General features: G+C 56.5%; 2 protein-coding genes across 2 annotated transcripts; one reads left to right on the top strand and one right to left on the bottom strand.

Annotated features, from left to right (window-relative positions):
• Nucleotides 1–54: 54 nt before the first annotated feature.
• Nucleotides 55–3,522, bottom strand: RNASEK (ribonuclease K). Its single transcript, XM_085215173.1, has 3 exons — nt 3,263–3,522; nt 1,330–1,409; nt 55–390 (listed from the first exon to the last, which is right to left on the bottom strand). Exons 1-3 carry the CDS (start codon nt 3,338–3,340, stop codon nt 252–254), a joined length of 297 nt encoding a protein of 98 aa, XP_085071299.1. The 5' UTR covers nt 3,341–3,522; the 3' UTR covers nt 55–251.
• An 869-nt stretch (nt 3,523–4,391) lies between these two features.
• Nucleotides 4,392–15,522, top strand: LOC104916152 (solute carrier family 2, facilitated glucose transporter member 4-like). The gene is made up of 11 exons (XM_085215168.1): nt 4,392–5,397; nt 8,588–8,707; nt 9,291–9,451; nt 9,945–10,069; nt 10,954–11,069; nt 11,433–11,592; nt 12,110–12,291; nt 12,812–12,916; nt 13,596–13,697; nt 14,381–14,581; nt 15,118–15,522. The coding sequence occupies exons 1-11, from the start codon at nt 5,359–5,361 to the stop codon at nt 15,355–15,357; spliced, it is 1,551 nt and encodes a 516-aa protein (XP_085071294.1). The 5' UTR covers nt 4,392–5,358; the 3' UTR covers nt 15,358–15,522.
• The last annotated feature ends 1,315 nt before the right edge of the window (nt 15,523–16,837 follow it).

Raw genomic sequence — 16,837 nt, 5'->3', positions numbered from 1 at the left:
CGGGGTCTTTTGGGGGTCTCCATGGTAACAGACACCCGAAACTTTACACAGCAGTAGGGAACAACATCATTTATTACACCGTGTGGGTCAGAACATTGTAGGTAAGAGAGAAACCAAACCAGTCGGTCCTCCAAGCACCACCTCCAGGTCCTCCAACCACCACCACCGGGATCAGAACCAGGATATGGGGGGCAAATGGGGGTCTTTTGGGGAAGCAGCGGGGGTCTTTCTGGAGTTGGTTGCCACGACGACTAGCGGACGAGGTACTCCTTCCTCTTATTGAGCCGCGCCTGACACAAAGCAAAGCCTCCCAACAACAGGTAGAGCCCAGCAGCCACGAAACAGTTGGTGCCCACGCGTTCGTACAGCCCATAAATGCGCTCCGGACCGCTGGGATGGACGGAAATTAAGGTTAGAAATGGAGGTTGTGGGGTTGTGGTGTGGTGTGGTGTTGTTGTTGTGGTGTTGTGTCATGTCTTTGTTGCGTCGTTGTGTCATGTTGCTGTGTTGATGTGTCGTGTCGCTCTTGTGGTGTTGTTGTGTGGTGTTGTGTCGTTGTGGTGTTGTGGTGCTGTGTTGTTGTTGTGTTGTTGTGTGGTTGTGATGTTGCTGCATTGCTGTGTTGTATTGTTCTGGTGCTGTGGTGTTGTGTCGTTGTTGTGTCATGGCATCGTTGTCATTGTTTCATTGTGTCGTTGTGTCACTATTGTGCTGTTGTGTCGTTGTGTCACTGTTGTGTGGTTGTGTGGCTGTGTCGTCGTGTGGTTGTGTGGTTGTGTCACTGTTGTGCTGTTGTGTGGTTGTCTTGTTGTGTGGTTGTTGTGGTTGTGTGGTTGTGTGGTTGTTGTGTGGTTGTTGTGCGGTTGTGCGGTTGTGTTCTTGTGTGGTTGTGTTGTTGTGCGGTTGTGCGGTTGTGTGGTTGTGGTTGTGTTGTTGTGTGGTTGTGCGGTTGTGTTGTTGTGTGGTTGTTGTGCAGTTGTGCGGTTGTGTTGTTGTGTGGTGGTTGTGCGGTTGTGCGGTTGTGTTGTTGTGTGGTTGTTGTGCAGTTGTGTGGTTGTGTTGTTGTGTGGTTGTTGTGCGGTTGTGCGGTTGTGGTTGTGTTGTTGTGTGGTTGTTGTGCAGTTGTGTGGTTGTGGTTGTGTTGTTGTGCGGTTGTGCGGTTGTGTTGTTGTGTGGTTGTTGTGCAGTTGTGTGGTTGTGGTTGTGTTGTTGTGCGGTTGTGCGGTTGTGTTGTTGTGTGGTTGTTGTGCAGTTGTGTGGTTGTGGTTGTGTTGTTGTGCGGTTGTGCGGTTGTGTTGTTGTGTGGTTGTGACCCCAAGCCCAACTCACTCATTGAAGTCCTCCTCGGTGAAGGGCACGTCCTCGATCAGCACCGCCGAGTGCACGTTGAAGAAGATGCCCAGCAGCACCTGGGGGGGGGAGGAGGAAGAATTAAAATGGTTGTCACCCCCCCCCCAAGGTGTCACCTCCCCGGTGTCACCTCCCCTGTCACCCTGTCACCCCATCCTGGTGCCATTTGTCACCCCCTCAGTGCCACCCCCCGGTGTCACCTCCCCTCTGTGTCACCACAACCTGCCGGCATTGTCACCTCCCAGTGTTACTGTCAACCCCCAGTGTCACCCCCCTGGTGTCACCCCCCGGTGTCACCTCCCTTTCATGTCACCCTGCCATGCCACCCCCCGGTGTCACCTGCCCTCTGTGTCACCACATCCTGCAGGCATTGTCACCTCCTCGTGTCACTGTCACCACCCCAATGTCACCCACCTGGTGTCAATCACCCCCCCCAGTGTCACCCCTCCTTCATGTCACCCCCCCCCCGATGTCACCTCCCCCCCAGTGTCACCTCCTCTCTGTGTCACCACATCCCACTGGCATTGTCACCCCCGTCGTGTCACTGTCACCCCCCCAATGTCACCCCCCCATTGTCACCCCCTGCCAGTGTCACCTCCCGTGTCATCCCATCATGGTCATTGTCACCCCTCAGTGTCACCTCCCCCCAGTGTCATCCCCCCTTCATGTCACCCCCCCCCCTCCATGTCACCTCCCCTCTGTGTCACCACATCCCGCTGGCATTGTCACCCCCTTCACCCCCTTCGTGTCACTGTCACCCCCCCCCGCGTGTCACTTCCTGCTGTCCCCTCCCCCCCCCTTAGAGGTGACAATGTCACCCTACACAGCGCCACTGTCACCACCCTGCAGGGCGGATGGGACCGGAATGGGGTGGTGACAGTGGGACGAAGGGGACAACGGGGACAGTGGGGACAATGGGGACAAGTGGGGACAATGGGGACAATGGGGACAAATGGGGACAATGGGGAGAGTGAGAACAAATGGGGACAATGGGGACAAATGGGGACAATGGGGACAATGAGGACAATGGGGACAAATGGGGACAGTGGGGACACACAAATATGGGGACAGTGGGGACAAATAGGGACAAATAGATCAGATATGGGGACAATGGGGACAATGGGGACACAGACATGGGGACAATGGGGACAGAATCCCCCCAGGATCCCCCCCAAACCCCCCCCCAGATCCCCTCAAAACCCCCAGAGGTCCCAAAGAAGCCCCACAAAAACCCCCCAGGACCCCCCAGACCCCCTCAAATCCTCCACAGACCCCCCAGAAGCACCCAGAAGGCCCCCAGGACCCCCTTAGACTCCCCCAGAATCCCTTTAGGGCCTGCAGAACCCCCCCAGACCCCCCCAAAATTCCTCCAGACCCCCCAGAACCCCCTTAGACCTCCCAGAATCCCCCATAGACCCCCAAGACCCACCCAGAAGCCCCCCAGAACCCCCATAGGCCCCCCAGAACCTCCACAGATCTCCCAGAACCCCCCACTGGCCCCCCAAAACTCCCCCAGAAGCCCCTTAGACCCCTCATACCCCCTCCAGAACCCTCCATAGACCCGACAGAACCCCTCCAGAGCCCCCCAGAACCCCCTTAGACCCCCCAGAACTCCCCCAGACCCCCCACAGACCACCGAGATCCACCCAGAATCCCCTCAGAACCCCCACAGCAACCCCAAAACCCTCCTAGAACCTTCATAGACCCCCCAGAAGCCCCCCAAGCCCCCCCAGAACCCCCATAGACCCTCCAGAACCCCCCAAAACTCCCCAAGACCCCTCCAGAACCCCCTTAGACCCCCCATACCCCCCCGAACCCCCCATAGACTCCCCAAAACTATCCCAGACCCCCCAGACCCCCCCATAGCCCCCCCAGACCGCCCCCCAAACCCCCTCCTCCCCCCTCCCCTCACCAGCATGACGACGCCCCAGGCGCTCAGGACGATGCCGCACGCCGCCAGCTTGGGCCCGCAGCACAGCAACGACACCATGGCGACCCTCTCGGTGGGGAGGTGGAAAATGACGTCACGTTCTACGTCGCGATGGCGTCAGAACGACGTCAGAGCGCGGCGACGAGCGACCCCCTCCCCCGGAGCTGCTGCGCGGCCGGGCCGCTGCAGCAGAATGAGGAAGCGCTCTGGTGTGACGTCATAAAAGCGCGACGGTGGCGCGCGTGGTGACGTCGCGGCGAGAGTTGCGGTGCCGGCCTCGCGAGAGGCGGGAATTGCGCTGGGGGAGGGGCAATGGGATAATTAATGCCGGGGATAATTAATTAAGGGGATGGGGAATTAGAGGGGAAAGCAATAGCAATGAAGAGTAACGTGGGCGTGGTGTAATTAACGGGGTTGGGTTAATTAAGAGTGTAAGGTAACGGGGTAATTAAGTGGCAGAGTAATTAACAGAAAGGAATAATTCAGGGGCTGGAATAATTAGGAAGGTTGAGTTAATGAATTGGACGGGTTAATTAAGGGGATAAGAGATTAGGGTAATTAAGGGGGCGGGATAATTAAGGGGGAGGGGAGGATTTAAGGTGCGGGGCAATTAAGGGGGTGGGGTAATTAAGGGGGTTGGGTTAATTAATTGAGCGGGGTAATTAAAGGGATACGGAGATAGGGTAATTAAGAGGCAGGGTAATTAAGGGGATGGATTATTTAAAGGGGCGGAGTAATTAAGGGGTGGAGTAATTAGGGGGCGGGGTATCTAAGGGGGCACATAATTAGGAGACCATTACAACTAAGGGGGTGGAGCAATTAAGGGGGATGGATTAATTAACGGGATGAGATCATTAATGGAATAAGTGAAAGAATAATTATAATGGCAGGTGTTAATTAAAAGGGCAATAGCAGAGGTGGACCCCACACACAGTTTCACACCCCCCACGGCTTCAGCGCCACTTTAAGAGCCGCCCCTCCCCCACCGCTGTGACCTTTCCCTAAAAATAACTCGGAGGGGGGAGGGGAGGGGGGCGCGGCAGTGACGTCACTGCGTGACCTCGAGTGACCCCGCTGAGTTTGGGGGCGTGGCCTAACTTTTGCTGGGCGTGGCTTTCTTAAAGGAAGGCGTGGCCTAAAAGGGGGCGTGGCCTCCGGAGGCCCCCATTGCGGAGCCCCAGAGCGCAGCAACCGGACCCCAATTAACGGCCCTTAATTAACAGCCCTTTAATTAATTAACCCCTGGATTCATAAGGATTTAATGAGCCCCAGATCGACTCTCATTGGTCCCTTAATTAATGCTGACTGCGTCCTTAATTCACGCTGAGCACCCCATTAATTCACGCGGAGCACCTCATTAACTAATGACCCTTATTAATTAGCCCTTTAATTAATGGCGCCTTGATTAATAATCCCGCCTTTCACTAAAACTGCATGAAATTGTTTCACTAATTAAGGCTATTAATTATTGCGCTAACGAATTAATTTCTCACTAATCGCCCCTCCTCGTTACCCCAAAAATTGCCCCTATTAATTACCCCCTCTAATTAATACCCCCTTAACGACCCGCTAATTAACTCCCCACACTAATTACCCAATCATTACCCCGCAGCCACCTCCCTTCCTCATTACCCCAATTAATTACCCCCATTAACTGCCTCCCCTTCATTAATTCCTCCCCTAATTACCCCTTAATCACTTTTATTAATTACTCCCTCCACTAATTACCCCCCTTAATTGCCCCTCCCCCTCCCATTGCCCCGCCCCCCCCCGGGATCTGCCCAACCCGGGGGGGTCGCGGCGCTGCTAATCACCCCCGCTAATTAATTAACCCCATTAACTACTCCTTCTTAATTACCCCTCATTAATTACTCCCTATTAATTAACCTCCCTCATTAACTCCTTATTCTCCCCTCAACCCCCAAACTCGCGCTTAATTACTTAATTACCTACTAATTACTCATTAACTGCTCCCCGTTAATTAATCCCTATTAACTACCGGCTGCTCATTAGCGCTTATTAATTGTCACTCGTTAATTACCCCCCCGTTAATTAATTAATTTAATTAAGTCCCCACGATGCCGAGTGGATTCCAGCAGATCCAGAATGAGGAGGAGGTACATGGGGGGGGGGGGGGGGGGGGTTAATTAATGGGCTTAATTAAGTCAAGGGAGCTAATTAAGGTGTTAATTAGTGGATATTTGGAGGTGAATGGGGGCGGTGTTATGCTAATTAGGGGCAATTAATAGTTGTAGGGCTAATTAGGAGGGCAATTAGGGGAAAAATGAGGGCTGAGGGTTTGGAGGTAATTAATTAATTAGGGGGGGTTGGAGGTTATTAATTGGGTGATGAGAGGCTAATTAGGAATTGGGGGCAATTAGGGCTGGGAGAGTAATTATGGGGGTAATTAGCGGTATGGGGGATAATTAGGGGTTAATGAGGGGGATGGTAATGAGTAATTAGGGAGTAATTAGGGATTAGGAGATAATTAAAGGGGTAATTAAGGAGAGCGGGTAATTAAAGGATAATTGGGGGGGATTCGGGGGTTAAGTTGGGGGTAATTAGGCGTAATTAGGGGCTAATTAAGGCATAATTAGAGAGATTTAGATTTGCGGGTAATTAAGGGATAATTAGTGGGCTATTAGGGGTAATTAGGTGGTAATTAGGGGGGTTATTAGCGGTTGGGGGTAATTAGGGGGTAATTAGTGGGGCGTTACCGGAGTAATGAGGGAATAATTAAGTGATTAATTGGTGCCTCATTAGCAGGCAAGTGGGATTTAGGGGATAATTAGGGAGGTAATTAAGGGGATTAATTGGGTTTGGGGGGAATTTGGGGGGAGGTGGGCGGTAATTAGGGGTTAATTAGGGGTTAATTGGGACTGAGAAGGTCATTAGGGGTTAATTGGGGGGTAATTGGAACTGAGAAGGTCATTTGGGGTTAATTAAGGGGGTAATTAGAGGGCTAATTAGGGGCTTAATTAGGTTTGGGGGGGTGTAGGGGAGTAAATGGGGGATATATGGGGTGTGGGGTAATTAGGGGGTTAATTGGGGGTTAATTAGGGGTTAATTGGGACTGAGAGGGTCATTAGGGGTTAATTGGGGAGTAATTGGGACTGAGAAAGTCATTTGGGTTAATTAAGGGGGTAATTAGGAGGTTAATTAGGGGCTTAATTAAGGTTGGGGGCCATTTAGGAGAATAAATGTTTGGGATGTGGGGTGGGAGGTAATTAGGGGGGTAATTAGGGGTTAATTAGGGGTTAATTGGGACTGAGAGGGTCATTAGGGGTTAATTAAGGGGGTAATTACAGAGTTAATTAGTGGCTTAATTAGGGTTGGGGGCCATTTAGGGGAATAAATGGGATGTGGGGTGGGAGATAATTAGGGGGTTAATTAGGGGTTAATTGGGACTGGGAGGGTTAATTAGGGGTTAATTAGGGAATAATTGGGACTAAGGTAATTAGAGGGGCAATTAGTGACTAATTGGGGCTGAGATGTCATCAAGGGGGCAATTAGATAATTAGAGGGACAATTAGGGAGATAATTAGAGGGATAATTAGTGAGTAATTGGGACTGAGAGGGTCGTCAAGGGGGCAATTAGAGGGGCAATTAGAGAGCTAATTAGAGGGTTAATTAGAGGGGCAGTTACAGGGTTAATTAAAGGGGTAATTAGAGGGGCAATTAGTGGCATAATTCAATTGGGGGGGTGAGGGTAGTGAGGCTCATTAAGGATTCATTAACACAGAGGCGGTTAATTAACGCTAATTAGAGGGGGTTCATTAAGGCCCCCCCCTTCCCTACCTGCGGGGTCCAATGACCCCGGACGTCGCTCCCCCCCTCGCGGCCCCCCGCCCCGCAGCTCCGCTCGGTCCTTATAGGGGCAACGCTCGGCCCGGGGCCCCACTAAGGGGGGGCGAGACGGGCGACACCAATGGCACCCCCCAATGTCACCCCCCCCCAGTGTCATCCCCCCCAATGGCACCCCCCATGGCACCCCCCAATGTCATCCCCCCCCAGTGTCATCCCCCCAATGGCACCCCCCAATGTCACCCCCCCCAATGTCATCCCCCCCCAGTGTCATCCCCCCAATGGCACCCCCCAATGTCATCCCCCCCCAGTGTCATCCCCCCCAATGGCACCCCCCAATGGCACCCCCCAATGTCACCCCCCCCAGTGTCATCCCCCCAATGGCACCCCCCAATGTCATCCCCCCCAGTGTCATCCCCCCAATGGCACCCCCCAATGTCATCCCCCCCCAGTGTCATCCCCCCAATGGCACCCCCCAATGTCACCCCCCCATGTCTCATCCCCCCAATGGCACCCCCCAATGGCACCCCCCAATGTCATCCCCCCCCAGTGTCATACCCCCCAATGGCACCCCCCAATGGCACCCCCCAATGTCACCCCCCCCCAGTGTCATCCCCCCAATGGCACCCCCCAATGGCACCCCCCAATGTCATCCCCCCCCAGTGTCATCCCCCCAATGGCACCCCCCAATGTCACCCCCCCAGTGTCATCCCCCCAATGGCACCCCCCAATGTCACCCCCCCCAGTGTCATCCCCCCAATGGCACCCCCCAATGTCACCCCCCCCAGTGTCATCCCCCCCAATGTCACCCCCAATGGCACCCCCCAATGTCACCCCCCCAGTGTCATCCCCCCAATGGCACCCCCCAATGTCACCCCCCCCAGTGTCATCCCCCCAATGGCACCCCCCAATGTCACCCCCCAATGTCACCCCCCAATGTCACCCCCAGTGTCACCCCCCAATGTCACCCCCCAGTGTCACCCCCCAGTGCCACCCCCCATGTCACCCCCCAGTGTCCCCCCATGTCACCAATGTCCCCCAATGCCACCCCCCAATCACCCCCACAATGTCCCCCATTGTCACCACTGACCCCCCATGTCACCCCCTCAATGTCACCCCCTTGTGTCACCCCCCCAATGTCCCCCATTGTCACCAATGTCCCCCAATGTCACCCCCCAATGTTCCCCAATGTCCCCCCCATGCCACCCCCTCCATGTCCCCCTCATATCCCTCATTGTCACCAATGTTCCCCCCATGTCCCCCATTGTCCCCCCATGATCCCCAATGTCCCCATTGACCCCATTGTCCCCAAATGTCCCCAGTGTCCCCACTGTCCCCAATGTCCCCAATGTCCCCAAATGTCCCCAATGTCCCCATTGACCCCACTGACCCCAATGACCCCAATGACCCCAATGTCCCCATTGACCCCAATGTCCCCCACGTCCCCAGTGCCCCCAATGTCCCCAATGTCCCCACCGACCCCGATGTCCCCACTGTCCCCAGGACGCAGACGCCCCGCCCCGCCCCGGGCTGACCCCCACCCTGGCCATGGCTGTGGGGACGGCAGTGTTGGGGTCCCTGCAGGTCGGATACCACGTGGGGGTCATCAACGCGCCCCAAAAGGTGGGGATGGCGACGGGGGGCCGTGGGGGGGCTGTGGGGGGGCACACTGGGTTCCCACTGGGGGGTCGTATGTGGGGGTCCCATTTGGGGTTCCATATTGGTTCCATATTGGGTTCCATATTGGGTTCCCATTGGGTTCCATTGGGTTCCATTGGGTTCCATATTGGTTCCATAGTTGTTCCCATTGGGTTCTATTGGGTTCCATATGGGTTCCCATTGGGTTCCATATTGGGTTCCTATTGGGTTCCATACTGGTTCCCATTGGGTTCCATATTGGTTCCCATTGGGCTCCATATTGGTTCCATATTGGTTCCATATTGGGTTCTCATTGCGATCCCTTTTGGGGTTCCATATTGGTTCCCATTGGGCTCCATACTGGGTTCCATATTGGTTCCCATCGGGTTCCATATTGGGTTCCATACTGGTTCCCATTGAGTTTCATATTGGTTCCTATTGGGTCTCATATTGGTTCCCTTTGGTTCCCATTGGGCTCCATATTGGGTTCCATATTGGTTCCATATTGGTTCTCATTGGGATCCCATCGGTTCCCATTTGTCCCCCGCCATCTTGCCCCCCCCCGCAGGTCCTGGAAGATGAATACAACGCCACGTGGACGCAGCGCTGGGGGGAGCCGCCCACCCCCTCCGCCGTCTCCACGCTCTGGGCTCTGTCGGTCGCCATCTTCTCTGTGGGGGGGATGATGGCGTCGCTGGGGGTGGGCGTGGTGGCTGAGCGCCTCGGCAGGTGGGCGGGGCTTCCGGTGGGGGCGGGACTTCCGGTGGGTGAGGTTTCCGGGAAGGGCGGGGTTTTTCTGGAAGCTGACGTGCTTTAAATGGGGGCGGAGCTTCAGAAGGGGGCGGGGCCTACAGGGGTGGATGTGTTTCTAAAGGGGCGGGGCTTCAAGACTGGATGGGGATTCAGTGGGGGTGGGGCTTTCGGTGGGGGCGGGGCTTTTGGGGGACGGGGCTTCAGTAGGGGCGGGGCTTAATGGGGTCACTGGGTTTAATGGGGTCAATGGGGTCATTAGGGTGAATGGGGTCATCAAGATTAATGGGGTCAGTGGGGTCATAAAGGCTAATGGGGTCAATGGGGTCATTAGGGTGAATGGGGTCAATGGGGTCATTGGGGTCAATGGGGTCATTAGGGTGAATGGGATCAACGGGGTCATCGATGTTAATGGGGCTGAACGGGGCTGCGGCCATGTGCTGGGCGTGGCCTGACGTGGCCCCGCCCCCAGGAAGCACGCCATGATCGCCACCAACGCGCTGGCCTTTGTGGGCGGGGCCATGATGGGCGCGGCCAAGTGGGGCCCCTCCTACGTCCTCATCATCATTGGTCGGTTCCTGCTCGGCGCCTACTCAGGTATCGGCCAATGGGAAGCAAGCGTGGCTCTGCCTAGCCCCGCCCCTTAAAAGAGTGAGGGTTACTCTTAAAGGGGGAATGCTTGATCTTAAAAGGGCAATGCTATCCCTCTCAGGGACGTTGTCACCTGTTGGAGGGGCATTGGTGTCTCTTAAAGGGGCAACGCCACCTCTTAAAGGGGCGATGTCACCTCTTAAAGGGGCAACGACATCTCTTAAAGTGACAGCACCGCTTCTTAAAGGGGCAACGCCACCTCTTAAAGGGGAAACGTTACCACTTAAAGAGACAATGTCACCTTTCAAATGGATGATGTCATCTCTTAAAGCGACAGCATCACATCTTAAAGGGGCGACACCAGCTCTTAAAGGGGTGATGTCATCTCTTAAAAGGGCAACGAATCTTTTAAATGGGCAATGCTACATCCTAAAGGGGCGGTCATCTCTTAAAGGGGTGATGTCACCTTTCAAAGGGATGATGTCATTTATTAAAGTGATGGCCCCACCTCTTAAAGGGGAAATGCCACCTCTTAAGAGGATGATGTCACCTTTCAAAGGGACAATGTCACATTTCTAGGAGATGATGTCTTCTCTTAAAGTGATACAACCTCTTAAAGGGGCAACGTCACCCCTTAAAGGGGCGATGTCACCTCTTAAAGTGACAATGCCATCTCTTAAAGGTGCATTATCACCTCTTAGAGGGCCAACATCACCTCTTAAATGTGCATTATCACCTCTTAAAGGGGCAATGTCACCCCTTTAAGGGGTGGTGCCACAATTTAATGGGGCAATGACACCTCTTAAAGGGGCGACGCCACCTCTTAAAGGGGCGATGCCACGTCTTAAAAGGGACGGAGCTGACATGCTTTTCCCTCTCCCCACTCTCAGGGCTGGTCTCAGGGCTGGTTCCCATGTATGTGGGGGAGATCGCCCCCACCCACCTGCGGGGGGCTCTGGGGACCCTGCACCAACTGGCCGTCGTCATCGGCATCCTGGGGGCACAGGTATGGGGGTGGGGAGGCAGGGAAGGAGGGCTTGGGGGGGTTCTGAGTGGGATTTGGGGCCAAAAGGAGGGGATTTGGGGGGGTTCTAAGGCGGTCCGTGGGGGGGTGTGGGGTTTAAGGCGGGTCATAGGGTGAATGGAGGTAAATAAAGGGAATCTGGGGGTCCCTCAGGTTTGTCAGGATGGGATTATGACCCCTTAGGATGGGATTATGGCCCCATAGGACGGGATTACGCCCCTTTAGGTTGGGATTATGGCCCCATAGGACGGGATTCCGCCCCCACAGGACAGGATTACGCCCCTTTAGGTTGGGATTGTGGCCCCATAATCCCAACCTAATCTCCACCCCCTTCGTCCGTTGCAGGTGCTGGGCCTGGGCGCCCTGCTGGGCACGGCGCGGCGCTGGCCGCTGCTGCTGGGATTGGGGCTGGGCCCGGCCGCCCTGCAGGCCCTGCTGCTGCCGCGCTGCCCCGACAGCCCGCGGTTCCTCATGGCCGCGCAGCGCCGCGGCGCCGCAGGGCACGGTGAGGCCTCTTCCTCTTCTTCATCCTCATCCTCATCCTCGTCGTCTTCGTCGCTGCCGTCACTGCTGTCCTCACTGTCGTCATCCTCCTCATCCTCATCCTTGTGGTCTTCACTGTTGTTGCCATCCTCATCTTCATCCTCATCATCCTTATCTTCATCTTCATCCAAATTATCATCATCCTCTGTATCCTCATCATTGTTGTCATTGTTGTCGTCATCCTCATCTTCATCCTCATCCTAATTATCATCATCCTCCTTGTCCTGTGTGCCCCATAACCCCACACACCCCACATCTGTGCCCCTTAACCCCACACACTGCCTCACTTATTGACCCCCACCCCGTAGCCCCGCCCCTCCCAGCATCCCTCACACTTTTATTCTCCCCCCACCCCGTAGCCCCGCCCCTCCCAGTATCCCCCTCCCTCCTATTGGCCCCCCACCCCATAGCCCCGCCCCTCCCCACAATCCTCACTCTCCTATTGGCTCCGCACCCCATAACCCCGCCTCTCCCCACAGCCCTCACTCTCCTATTGGGTCCGGAGGCGGCGGAGGCGGAGCTTGAGGCGCTGGGGACGGAGCTTCGAGGTCCCACCCCCCGATTTGGGGTCCTGCGCCTCCTGGGGACCCCCCGCCTGAGGCAGCCATTGGTGGTGGCCATTGGGCTGCAGCTGAGCCAGCAGCTCTCCGGCATCAATGCGGTACGGGGTCAAAGGTCACAGGGTCAGGGGTCACAGGGTCAGTGGTCATTGAGGGTGTGGCTTTAGGGTCATGTGGGTGTGGCCTTATGGTTCGCGGGTGTGTCCTGGTGGACGTGGGCGTGGCTTTCGGCTGTAGGTGTGGACTGAGGGGTGGTGGCTGTGGCTTTGGGTCGATGTGGGCGTGGCCTTGTGGTTTGTGGGTGTGGCTTGTGGTCTTAGGCCTATCCTGATGGATGTGGGTGTGGCTTTTGGGTCGTGGGTGGGGCCTGAAGATGTGGGTGTGGCCTAAGGGGGGTGTTGGATGAGGCTTTTGCCTTGTGGGCGTGGTCTGAGTTGTGGGCGTGGTCTGGTGACAATGTGGCTTAGGAGATGTGGGCGTGGCCTGAGGTTTGGTGGGCAGTGCTCTGGGTTCGGTATGGGCGTGGCTTGGGATCTTGGGCCAGTCCTATTGGATGTGGATGCGGCTTCTGCTTTGGGGGCATGGCTTTGGGGTCGATGTGGGCGTGGCCTTTCCACACAGATCTTCTATTACTCCACGGCCATCTTTGAAAGCGCCGGTGTGGGGCAGCCGGCCGTGGCCACCATTGGGGTCGGGGTGGTCAACGTGGCCGCCACGCTGCTCTCGGTGAGACCCCCAACCCCCAACCCAGCCCCTGGGACACGCCCCCTCTTTCATGACCAGGCCCCATTCTGACCACGCCCCCGATATCTGACATGACCCCCCAAACCTGGACCACGCCCCCCTCCAGCTGACCACGCCCTCTATTTTCCAACCACGCCCCTCCATCCTGACCCCGCCCCCTCAATTCTGACCACGCCCCTCCTCCTAACCACGCCCCCTTCATTCGTCCCGCCCCCTCCATTCTGTCCACACCCCCTCCATTCTGTCCACGCCCCCTCCTTCCTGACCACGCCCCCACTCAGACCCCGCCCTGTCTGCCCTGACCATGGCCCCTCCCATCTGACCTCGCCCCTTTCCCCTGACCACGCCCCCATTGAGACCATGCCCCCTTTTACCCCATTTCCCCCCATACCCCATCGCCCCCCCATCTCCCCCCCGCCCTCCATTTACCCCCCATTTCCCCCCTTACCCCCCCTATTTCCCCCCCATTTCCACCCCTTTACCCACCCGTTTCTCCCCATACCCCCCACCCCCATTTATCCCCCTATTTCCCCCCATACCCCCCCGCCCCCCCATGTACCCCCGTTTCCCCCCATTTACCCCACCGACCCCCACCGCCCCCCATTTACCCCCCCATTTCCCTCCATACCCCCCGCCCCCCATTTACCCCCGTTTCCCCCAGCTGTTCCTGGTGGAGCGCTGTGGGCGCCGCACGCTGCAGCTGCTGGGGATCGCGGGGATGTTGGGCTGCGCCCTCAGCCTCAGCGTCAGCCTGCGCCTGCAGGTCAGACCCACTGCGCCCCATAGCGCCTCATAGCGCCCCATAGCGACCCATAGCGTCACAGAGACCCATAGTGACCCATAGCTGCCCCATAGCTTCTCCATAGCACCCCATAGCTGCTCCACAGCGTCCCATAGCGACACATAGTGACCCATAGCTGCCCCACAGTGCTCCATAGCACCCCATGGCTGCTCCATAGCGCCCCATAGCGACCCATAGCTGCTCCATAGCGCCTCATAGCGACCCCTAGAGCCCCATAGCTGCTCCATAGCGCCCCATAGCTGCTCCATAGCTACCCATAGCGACCCATGGCTGCCCCATAGCGACTCATGGCTGCTCCATAGCGCCCCATAGGCATCGATAGCTGCTCCATAGCGCCCCATAATGACACAGAGACCCATAGCAACCCATAGCTGCTCCATAGTGCCCCATAGCGACACATAAAGACCCATAGCGACCCATAGCTGCTCCATAGCAACCCATGGGTGCCCCATAGCAACCCAGAGCTGCACCATAGTGCCCCATAGCGACCCATAGCTGCTCCATAGCGCCCCATAGTGACCCACAGCGCCCAATAGCTGCTCCATAGCACCCCATAGCATCCCATAATCCCACACCCCTTAAGCCACTACAGCCCCATAATCCCCTATATTCCCCCCTAACCCCCCATAATCCCGTACTTCCAGGACTCCCCGGGCGCGGGCGCTGTCAGCCTGCTGGGAGTTTTCCTCTTTGTCACCTTCTTTGAGCTGGGCCCCGGCCCAATCCCGTGGTTCCTGGCGGCCGAGCTCTTCCCGCAGGGACCCCGACCCGCAGCCGTGGCCTTGGCTGGAGCTGCCAACTGGGCGGGGAATTTCGTGGTGGGGATGGCCTTCCCTGGGCTGCAGGTATGGGATTAGGGGGGATTATGGTGAGATTATCTGGGATTAGGGGGGTTATGGTGAGATTGGGGGATTTGGGGGGACTTGGGGGGTTTATGGGGGGATAAGTGGGGATTATAGTGGGATTATGGGGGACTATGGGGGATCAGGGAGGGATTTGACAAGATGAGGGGGGATTGGGGGGCTTATGGTGGGGTTAGAGGGGGATTAGGTGAGATTAGGGGGATTTGGGGGGAATCTGAGTGGATTATGGCGGAATAATGGGGGAATACGGTAGGATTAGGGAGGATTAAGGGGGACAAGGTTAACCCCCCTAATAACTCCCCCCACGACCTAATTAACTAATTAACTAGTTAGCTAATTAACTAATTACACCCCCTCAGTCCACTCAGTCCCCTATTCATCCTTGGGGGGGGAAGAGGAGGAGAATTGGGGGTCTCCTATGGGATTTTAACAAACAACCCCCCCAAACAGACTCAGAACCCCCTAATTAACCCCCCCACGACCTAATTAACGAATTAACTAATTACCCCCCCCCGCAGCACGCTCTGGGCCCGCTGGTCTTCGTTCTTTTCGCCGCCACGCTGGGAGCTTCGTGGCTCTTCGCTTTCCTGCTGCTACCCGAAACCAGGGGGAGACCCTTCGAGGGGGAGGACAACCAAGTCCTGGCCTCCCCCCCACATCATCGCCCCCCCCACGGGACCCCCCCGTTACTGGGGGGCGGGGGGGAAGGAAAAGGAGGCACCGAACTGCAGCCGCTGAGAGGGGGAGAAGATGGTTGATGGACCCCCCCCCCCCATGGGAATAAAAGGGGGGACCCCCCCCACCTATGTAAATAAATGGGGACCCCCCCCATATGGAAATAAAAGGGGAGACCCCCCCCAAATGGACATAAAATTGGACCCCCCCATGTTAATAAAGGGGGACCACCCCCCTATACGACCCCCTCACATGGGAATAAATGGGGACCCCCCCCATATGGAAATAAAAAGGGAGACTCCCCCCCATGGGCATTAAGGAGGATCCCCCCACAATAGTAAAAAGAGCCCCCCCACCAATGGAAACAAATGGGGACCCCCTCCATATTAAAAAAAGGGAGAGAACACCCCCCACCAATGGAAATTAAAGGGGGGCACCTTGGGGGGGGACACAAACACTGGGGGGGGCAATGAAAGAAACACGCGGATCCTCTTGGCTTCGCGTCCCTATTGGCCACGCCCCCTTGTGGCCACACCCACTTTCGGCTTCGTGCCCTTATTGGTCACTCCCCATTTGACCACGCCCCTACGGCCACCCACCCCCAACCGATTGGCTGCGCCCAATTCGGCTTTCGCGCCGCCATTGGCCACGCCCCCTTTAATCAAAGCCCGCTATTGGCCGCGCATCCCTATTGTCCACGCCCCTTTTGACCACGCCCCCTTTACGTCAAATCCCCCTTTGGCCACGTTCGGTTCTGACCACGCCCCCTTTTGGTCCCGTCTCATTTGACCACGCCCCTTTCAATTGGGCCACGCCCCTTTCAATTGGGCCACGCCCCTTTCAATTGGGCCACGCCCCTTAAAGGGGCAGCGCCGCACTGCCGCGCAGCCACATTTTCCAGTCCATAATAACACAGCCGCGCCATTCGCCTCATTTAAAACCTATTCCAACTTTCCGAATGAGAATCAATCAGTCAGTCGCTACGGCTTTAAAATACGCCATTAACATAAACGACATTTCTACTGCTTCGCACCCGCTCTAAGAGCGGAACCCAAATCACACCACGATTCACTCCGCTCCTTCAGCTCCACCCCCCTTCCGGATCCCCAGATCCAACATCCGCCTCCCATCCCCAAAGCCGGTTGGGTTACGGGAGGCGGCTCCTCGGCTTACAATACAACCAACGGGTCCTTTATTCGCCCTGCGGGCTCAGGGTTTATTTTTCACCCACCAGGACCCGCAGGTCCTTGCAGCGCTGCTCTCGGCAGCCGCTTCTCACAGCACTATAGGCCTCAAGCCGCCGACCCGGCCTTCCCGACCCGCTCCTCCCCCACACAGACCCGCATTTCCCCCAGCTCGGCGTCTGGATGCGTTCGGAGCCATTCTGGGGATCTTTCAGCGCTGTTTTGAGGCGTTTTGAGGCGGCCGCGCGGAACTGCCGACCCAACGCGCCGCAGCCCAAAATGGCGGCGGGCGGTGAGGTGACGTCTCGCGAGAGCTCCAGTGGAGCGGGAAGAGAGGAAATCCCGCGACGTTGAGGTCCCGGCGAACTCTCGCGAGATG

Source organism: Meleagris gallopavo, unplaced genomic scaffold (genome assembly GCF_905368555.1).
Source record: "Meleagris gallopavo unplaced genomic scaffold, MGAL_WU_HG_1.1 scaffold_7, whole genome shotgun sequence".
Taxonomy (NCBI): Eukaryota; Metazoa; Chordata; class Aves; order Galliformes; family Phasianidae; genus Meleagris; species Meleagris gallopavo.
The sequence above is the reverse complement of the archived record's forward strand: the minus strand, read 5'-3'. Positions and strand labels throughout refer to the sequence as shown.